The 9058-nt window shown below is 37.0% G+C and overlaps 1 protein-coding gene across 2 annotated transcripts in view; it reads left to right on the forward strand.

The window, feature by feature from the left end:
* The first annotated feature begins 184 nt into the window (after window positions 1-184).
* LOC139121200 (sortilin-related receptor-like) overlaps window positions 185-9058 on the forward strand; it is a 21820-nt gene continuing 12946 nt past the window's right edge. For both annotated transcript variants that reach the window (XM_070685898.1, XM_070685899.1), the window contains exons 1-9: window positions 185-320; window positions 1098-1346; window positions 1920-2057; window positions 5502-5612; window positions 6184-6297; window positions 7373-7471; window positions 7741-7851; window positions 8437-8532; window positions 9025-9058. The exon at window positions 9025-9058 is cut by the window's right edge and continues 95 nt beyond it. In XM_070685898.1, the coding sequence (XP_070541999.1) occupies window positions 254-320; window positions 1098-1346; window positions 1920-2057; window positions 5502-5612; window positions 6184-6297; window positions 7373-7471; window positions 7741-7851; window positions 8437-8532; window positions 9025-9058 (1019 nt within the window). In that variant the 5' untranslated portion in view covers window positions 185-253. The remainder of the gene's footprint in view (window positions 321-1097; window positions 1347-1919; window positions 2058-5501; window positions 5613-6183; window positions 6298-7372; window positions 7472-7740; window positions 7852-8436; window positions 8533-9024) is intronic.

Below are 9058 nucleotides of genomic sequence, written 5' to 3' on the forward strand. Positions count from 1 at the left end.
TTGAGGATGATAATTTCCGTTTTATCATAATTAGTACTTATCGACGTGGATTAATAACAGTACAGCCAATTAATTGTGGATGCCAGTCTTATAATTATCCTAAATAGATCAATGGGGCCAAACTGACACTACGGAGACGGAAATCATGCCAGGAAGAAATTTATTGCAATTAACCTTTCGTGAAATTGATAAAAGCTTGCAAGCGTCTACGGTGACACAACTGAACCAAGTTGTCGTGTTGTTTGCATCGAAGATGAACTACCTGGCCTTCATTTGTTTGTTTGGAGTCTTCGGTCCGTTTGTAACAAGTAATGCCATCGGTGAGTAATGTTATACTTGCAGTAAGAATTTGTCTCTATCATGTCTTAGAACATGTGAGGACAACACTGTTGTTCCCTGCTAGCCATTTAGAGGTACAGGTTATCCGGCGATAGTCAATGCATATACCACTTTATTTGACTGCAACATTATTAAACATTTACCGATCATTCAAAAAGAACCACAAACGAGAATATACCCCCGCCGGAAAAGAAACAAGCCAGTTTTCGGCGATTCCACGTGACGAAAACTGAAGTTCATACCAATATTTGAAAGTAGCATGTGAGTGCTTCACGAACTCTACAGCGTGTGGAGGGGTCGCAGTCAGAAAAATTGTAACAACTATAAGCTTGGTTATTTGACCAATCTTTTTTGAGATTGGGGATTTAGTCGAGAGATTTTGTCTGTGGCTTCTACGCTAAGTGACTGGGTACCGTACGTTGTGAGTTCGAACCAGATTGAAACCATCGTGTAAGACATCTTTTGAAAATAAAAGTTTAAATTTTTGCTCACACTTTTATTCTTCAAAATCAAGCATGAAAACTCAGGGTTGTAATTATTTAGTATCATGTAAAAGTTACAGATATTGCAAAATGGCAGTCATTCATCTTATTTGGGAGAAAAAATCTTGACATAGCACAACGATGGTGATTACACCAAGAATTAACACATCTGTTATTTTAGCAAGAAAATCAACAAATGAAGTACCGGACACAGTTACAAAGAGTTTGCGTGGTGTTTCGCCTACTTCACCGCCAGCTTTTTTTGTAACCTGACAGGCAATTTCCTTGTGAAGGACGAAGAACCTCGATATTGTAATGAGATAGTTGCCATGGCTGACTCTCTTATGGTCAAGTACAACTTCTCTGAGGATAGGTATATGGGCGGACGCTATCAGTGTGAGAAAGATGGACGTTTCAAACCCTTGCAGTGCTTCAACGAAGGTATCTGTGGATGCGTAAATGCTTATGGCAACCCGATTGCCCGAACAGCAACTCCTCCGAATAGAGATCCACCTGTTTGTAAAGGTAAAATGTTTACTATTCACCTATGTCTCTCAATCTCTGTCTCTGTCTGTCGTTGTCTGCCTGTCTGTGATTGTCTGTGTCTCTCTGTAAATCTGTCTGTCCTGTCTGTTTGTCTGTCGCCTGACTCTATCTGTCTGTCTATCTGTAAGTCTGTTTGTGCTCTCTGTCTATGTCCTGTCTGTTTGTCTGTCGCCTGTCTCCGTCTAATAGTCTGTCTGTCCGTCTCTGTTCCTCTACCTGACACTGACTTTGCATTCCCACTACGTTCATAAAGTAGTCTTAGATGGTAACATTATTTTACGCAACTGAATTGACCATCAGATCTTCTTAGGGTGGTTGAATAAGATAATACAAAATCTCTTTCTGTTTTCCAAGATTTAATATACGGCTTCGAAGTCGAAATGCATATATACTTTCCCTCCAAATATACCCTTTTCGGAATGTAGTCAGTTTTATAATTTTTTCACCAAAATAGCAAGGGAATAATGAATTTCTGCCCCGCAGACTTTTTCCAATCAATTCACTATTGAGAGATATCTCTTTCCTGTGATCTTTCACACGTTTCAAAATTAGGTCTAAAGCCCGGTCATTGTCCACTGAGTGAAATCACCAGTTCCTGTGATATGGTATGTAACAGTGACGCTGAGTGTCCTACGAATTTGAAGTGTTGTGACACAGACTGTGGGAAAACATGTGTCGAACCGAAGCAAGGCAAGTGGTACTTTTTCTACGAGTTACACAACGGGTACAAGATGTTATATTCAGATAATTGTACAAAGTCTTACACTGTTCGAAAGGAATCTTAATGCAAATATTGGGAAGCTGTGTCGAAAGTCAGGGGAAGGATACGCACCCCCCGTTTCGGGTACACGGTAAAATGTTCTTGAGAGTTCAAATTAAAAAGGTACAAATTCTACAAAGTCAACCTATAATTGTCATTCTATTGGTCATTTGCCTATATATGAGGCGAAACAGAGGTCAAAACTGCAGTACATATGAGTATATCATTGCCTTTGGAGTGCGCCGCTTGACAGAAAGGATTTTTTTCCTTTTTCGTCTTGCTTTGCCATGACAAATAAACACGCCACAATATAGTAAAAACTGCTATCCCTGTCTACATGAACGGCACCGCCAATACAGATTTCATGACAAAAGCTTCTATGAGGTCCAAACTTTTGCAACTGTTCAACCATGCATGGTAAAACTTTACGGAACTAGATGTTTTAGTATAGATCGTTAAATATTTCACTGAATGTTTAATCTTGTCAGGCTGCAGGCAGAGATAAGGCTCTGCACAGTTGACCAGAATTTTAGTGTGTTTCAAGCACACAAAATACTTATCATAATAACAATTATGATAAAAGGCCAAATAAGCGCGATTTTATTCCATTACCGGCCAAAGCACGTGAATGGAGCATATCATAGACGCGGCGAAGCGCAATCGAACACTGTAGATGCTTTGGTTGGAATCTAATACCGCACTGAGAGAACGACATGTAAAGCCAAAGTATATGGGTGTGATAGATTAATCTACCCCCTTTTAATATCGTATTATATGTTACGTCACTTAATGAGTATTTGACGTTTGTAAGCTTCAAAAACTATCTGTCAGATTTGGTTGTTGCTGTAATAGATTATTGAAATATGCATACACTAATACAACAAAATATTTCAGATTATTTTAATAACTTTATTACATTTGGGCATTATAAGCGATTATGAAGATTGCAGTAACAGGGTTGTTAACACCATTACTTACGCAAAGTGCAGGTACTATAAAGATATTTTCAGCAGCAATTCTAGCAACCCGTCAGTTATTTGGCGCTCTGTGAATGAAATTTTGTCTCAGGGTGATACTCGTACACAAAGCCCTTGCGTTCATAGTGATGGTAGATTACTAAGAAACCATAAGGACATTGCCCAGGCATTTAATGTTCATTTTACTGGAATTACTGATAAGTATCGTAACTGTATCAATGTTTCAAATGATTTGAGTATTACTGCAGCATGGGTTAATTCAAAAGTTGGCTCAACCCCTGTTACTTTTCAAATTCCCCGTCTCAGTTAATTTTGTAAAAGAGCAGCTTGCTCTATTGGATGATAGTAAATCTGCTGGAAGGGACAATATATCTCCCAGACTTTTGAAACTTGGTGCAAATTGTATAGCAGATTCTGTCACCAGTATTTTCAACATGTCTATTATCAATGGCATCTTTCCTGATTGCTTCAAAAGTGCCAAGATTGTTCCTATCCATAAGTGTGGTTCAAAAAGTGACATTAACAACTATAGGCCTATTTCTCTTTTACCTATTCTATCAAAAATTTTAGAGAAACATGTTTACAATAGTTTGTACAATTTTTGCATAGTAATAACTTAATTGTTGACTCTCAATCTGGTTTTAGAAAGTTACATTCATGTCATACTGCCCCGCTTGAGTTAACCGATCAACTCTCAACAATATGGATCAGGGTTTGTACAGTGGCTTAATGTTTTTAGACTTGTGTAAAGCTTTCGATCTTGTTGATCATGACATGCTACTTAAGAAACTTTTTACTTATGGTGTAACTGGGTCATCTTTAAATTGGTTCCGCTCCTACCTGACCGGTAGAAACCAGCTTGTCAGTTATATGTCTGTAAACTCTGACGTGTTACCAGTTACTTGTGGAGTCCCACAGGGCTCTATACTGGGACCACTTCTGTTTTTAATTTTTCATACTCACACACTTCTAGGTGTGCAAATTGATAACATCTTAAGTTGAGATGATCACATTAATAAGCTATGTAAGAATTTGTCTATGAGAATTGGAATTTTGCGAAAACTGCGCCCTTTCACTCAGAGAAATGTACTACTCTTGGTTTACAATGCGTTATTTCTTTCTGTAGTCGATTATTGTTGCACTGTCTGGGGTAGCACTTCCAAAACAAATCTCCAGAAATTGTATAAACTCCAGAAAAGAGCTGGCAGGGTTATTTTAGGTGTCGATACATCTGTTTCTTCTCGGATTGTTTTCACTAGTCTCCATTGGTTGCGCATAGACTTTCGTATTACTTATTTACTGCTGTAATGACTTTTAAAGCTCTACACAATCTCGCACCTTCCTATTTATGTAATTTATTCCATCCTCTCACAGAAATGCATCATTTAAATACGCGCAACACTAGTCATGGTAATTTATACACGCCGTCATTTAGAACTGCTATGGGTCAAAGATCATTCGCTTATCGAGCAGTTAAAATTTGGAACGCTATTCCCTCGTCCGTTCGTAGCTGTGAAACTTTGTTATCCTTTAAATCTACATTACGTAATTATCTGTATGCTAAGCTCATGGACGAGAGCTCTGGTTTGGATTTATTGTGTCTTGTGAGACCTTTGATGACATTTCAGTTTCGCATATTCATTTATAATCTGTATATTTATCGAAATGTCCCCAATTAAATACTTTTTCCCACATATGCTTTCCCTTTGTATGGCAATGGACTTATTTTAGAGGGCTCTGATGGAAATTACAATCCATTTTGTAAATCAGACTACCCTCGTTAAATAAAGTATAATAATAATAATAATAATAATAATAATAATAATAATAATAATAATAATAATACGAAGAAGAAGAAGAAGAAGAAGAAGAAGAAGATGAATGAGAAGATTGTTGATAATAGCCCCTAATCACATTCAAACACGGAAATGATTTCCTATAATTGCGAATATCGGAAGCAAATTTATTGTAACAATTGACTGCAAATTTATTTCTTTGACGTACTGTTTATACCACCTATTATTGCAATTAATCGTTTAAAAAACAAAAGGTGAAACTGCGCAATCATAAATTACTATTTCCAGCGCTTGGTAGCAAATTGTCTAAATATTTCCATAATCATACAATGCCTAATGTTTAAAATTGTCTGTAAACCTTTGTTTACACTTTCGATAGCATCTATGTGTGAAAGCACTACTGCAGGTTGAACAGTTGTCTTATTTTGATTTCGATACTCATCAGCTGAATATACTCGGTTTCAAATTGATAGTTCAACTTTTGGCGTTCCTATCAACCTTACCTTTGCAAAATGAGGAACATTTTAGATGAAATAACAAAGTGAAATATTTTAAGATTTCTTTGATATTACTGTGTACATTGTCATTATATTTTTTTCAGAATGCTATCCAAAAGAACACAGCTGCGCAGATAAACTGACATGTGTTCCCGAATATTTCATCTGTGACGGCATACCAGATTGCCCGGATGGAGATGACGAATGGAAGTGCAGTAAGACTTTTCTTGCATGTTCCTCACCTTTGGGTCAATTTTACCAGAAAAGATCTTGCCATATGCACATAAACAATTATATTGATTTCCATTCCGGATTTACGAATGTAACGGTTTCATCGACCTTTGATGGGAGATGTACATCTATTTGTTTGTAATGCAGTTTTTTGGTAGTATCTATACTCTGACTTCGCTAAAGGTCGTAGGAGCTTCACTCAAAAACTCATACCATATTCATGTGGGATTTTTTTCTTTTTGATATTTGTACACGGCTGCTGTAGGGGTCTGTCGATGAGCAAAGAAATCGATAAATAAGGAGACAAGTAATTAAGTTAGTGAATAAATAAACTTTGAAAGTATTTGAAACGACAAACTCATGCACAACACATGCAGGCAGATACATGAACAGATAAAGAAATACAGACAAAAAACACAGATACAGATATATCTGTACAAACAGATGCATACACTCAAAATGATCTGTAAGAATATTTTGCACTTGCACGACAATGTTATGGTAATGTTATCAGCAATGTATAGGTTTGTCACCACTGCATTCCCGTCTTTGTAGCCATGGAACTTTTTGATTGTCCATTTGGAAGGAAAATCCCTATGGCATACCGCTGTGACGATTTCCCACAATGTGTTGATGCTAGTGACGAGGAAGGATGCGATGAAACCACATGTAAGTTTCTGCAAATGGGAAACGTTGATTATGAGAATTATCACAGATAACTGGCTCTTTTTGGTATGTAGTTCAAAATATCGCCTCGACCAAATCGCCTGCAAATGTACTTTTGTAGAACTGTTTACACGCAATACGCTATGTTCATTGTTGTCAGTTTATATGAGTTGTAAATACTGGAACCATCAATTGATTGATTAATTGATATCACAGAAACATCAAACATAACAAAAGAGAGTTCTCAGTCTGAAAGAGCCTCTGTTATGATCTAAGAGTGTATCTTGTTATATTTCGTTGTGACTTTCCAGTCTTGGAACCTTCTTGATTTGGCTAAGTTGGGGATCTCTATATTATGAGTTGATCGCCATGGATTATTAGCTTTGTTTCAGCGAAGCAGCGAAATTGCACAATTTACACATACTATACACATGCCACTTTTTACACATGCTAGACATCAGCCGCCTCGTTATGAATTCTCCGGAAAAAACTGAGCTTGCAACCCCATAGGTGTATATTTCAAAAGCTTAGCTTGTTATCATTTGTTTGCATAAAGATTGTGAACTCCGATTGTGAACTCCGAACTTTAAATAAGGTTTATCTCAAATTTCTCTCTGAGAGATGTCTCGGAGCCTAAAAAAAGCAGCAGACATTCTTCCCATGATTGCTACGTAAGCTTTTGATCACGAAAGTAACAGCCTCAAACGCTGCATACAGAATTTGTATAGGGGAGGGAAACCTCATTTATGTGAGAAGACGTGATCCTTATGGAAATCATGGTTACAAAATGCAAATCACAGAATTTGAAAATATTTAGGCTTCCAGAAAATTTGACTTTTATAGGGTTACGAGCTCAGTGGTTCGCAATGACTTCATTTTTTGATGTATCAGTCGTCCTGGATGCTTGAAACCGCATTAATTTTCAGCAACTTACCGTTTTATTCTTGTCTTCGTTATTTTGTCTATACTTTCGTATAAAAGTTATGAAATTTTACTAATTTTAGATCATGCATTGCATATTGTAAAATTTTTTTGTCACCGATAAGCTCTATTTTTACTTCTCCGATTTTTCCATCAGTTGAATGCGAAACGTATAATGATGAAGGGACAATTCCACGGCATTGGGTCTGCGATGGCGGCGAGGACTGCAGAGATGGAAGTGATGAGAAAGACTGCCGTATGTATTATACTCGAGAATTTCACTTTAGCCATGTTTGCTTATTCCTTTGTTTTTATTTAAATCTAAAAGTTACCTGAACAAGGCGTGCTACAGGTTGAAAACTCAAACCACAAAAAAGAATACCTGGGAAAAACTGACAAAGACTGTGACTGGCAGTGAATTCAAATAAGTCGAAATTTTACACAAGATACAAACACCTCTGTATGTCAGTTTTTGCTAGATGATTTTTCAAGCGTGTCAAACAAAAACATTTCATCTTTTTTCAGCATGTGAAGAGGAGAATGGACAATATTTGTGTCCGGACGGAAAATGCATTTGGGAATACTCACTTTGCGATGGCTATATTGATTGTGAAGATGAGAGTGACGAAACCTGTAGTAGGTGACATAAAAACACTCCTCTTTTTCTGCTCTGATTGGTTCCATAACCGTCAATTCGTCATCATCTTTTCAGAGGATTAGCCAGGATTTGCGAAAAAGTCTGATTGCAATTGTTGACAACCGAATCGTGTCGTACTAGAAGTCATTTCATGATCAATAAAAACACCGCTTCGTTTGCGCAATATGTTGTATTGCAAAGGCTAATGATGTGTAAAGACCACGTGCAGACTTTAGGGAGAAGACAAAAAACACGTACTTGTTTCCAGAATGAGTGAGTTTAACATAGTCCGTCTATGATGTCATTGTAAGTCAGGATACCCTCTGGCTATCATTCATCTACCACAACTGCTTTGTTTTGTTTTTGAACGAATCTTGAAACAAAACAGTGGTGATTATCCACAGCGTGTTGTAGATAGACGATGTATACTTATTGAGCATATAGTAATTTGACATAGTCTATTTACACGACATGTTGAGGACATGCAAGCCAGAGCACTGTTGTAACACTTACAATGATTGGTGAGATGTAGATACCATGAGCTGACGTGCTGATACTGTTTTTTTTTGACATATCAACTCCAGAGCTGGTGACCTGTGAGAATGGAGTGTTGGTTCCGGAGAAAGATATATGCGACCACGAGGATGACTGCAATGATAACTCGGACGAGGCTAATTGCGGTATGTTAACAATGAAGTTACATACTGACTATGAAAAAATGTCACTCCTTTCTTACAGAGTGGCTTGTCAATATAACAATTATTGCTAATTACTGTATATCATGCTATTCTATCGTCAAGTCCTTATACGTTTGTTCTTTAAGTACATTTAAAATCGAAAAGCGTTGTTGAAACAACTTCCGTTGTCAGCGGAGTATTGATATTGGAACTTTCATGAGGCTTTGATCTCTAGGTAGAGAAAAGAAATACTATATTTATCTGATTTTTTTCCACGTATCACTTCAAGTAGTTCAGTACAATATGTTCTATACGTTATTTCTTTTTGAATTACGGGAGTAAATTATGAAGAGTCTGCTTAATGATTGGTGTATTTTTGTAGCATAATGTTCTACTATACTGTTTATCCTGTTTAAGTCAAAATAAGGCCTACGGGTGTTACCCAATTTTGCAAATTGTTATGATAGCTATATATTGTTGTTTTTCATATTAAAGCACATGTAATCCCCTCGAGCTGCAATGCTGCCTT

This window comes from Ptychodera flava, chromosome 21 (assembly GCF_041260155.1).
Source record: "Ptychodera flava strain L36383 chromosome 21, AS_Pfla_20210202, whole genome shotgun sequence".
Classification (NCBI taxonomy): Eukaryota; Metazoa; Hemichordata; class Enteropneusta; family Ptychoderidae; genus Ptychodera; species Ptychodera flava.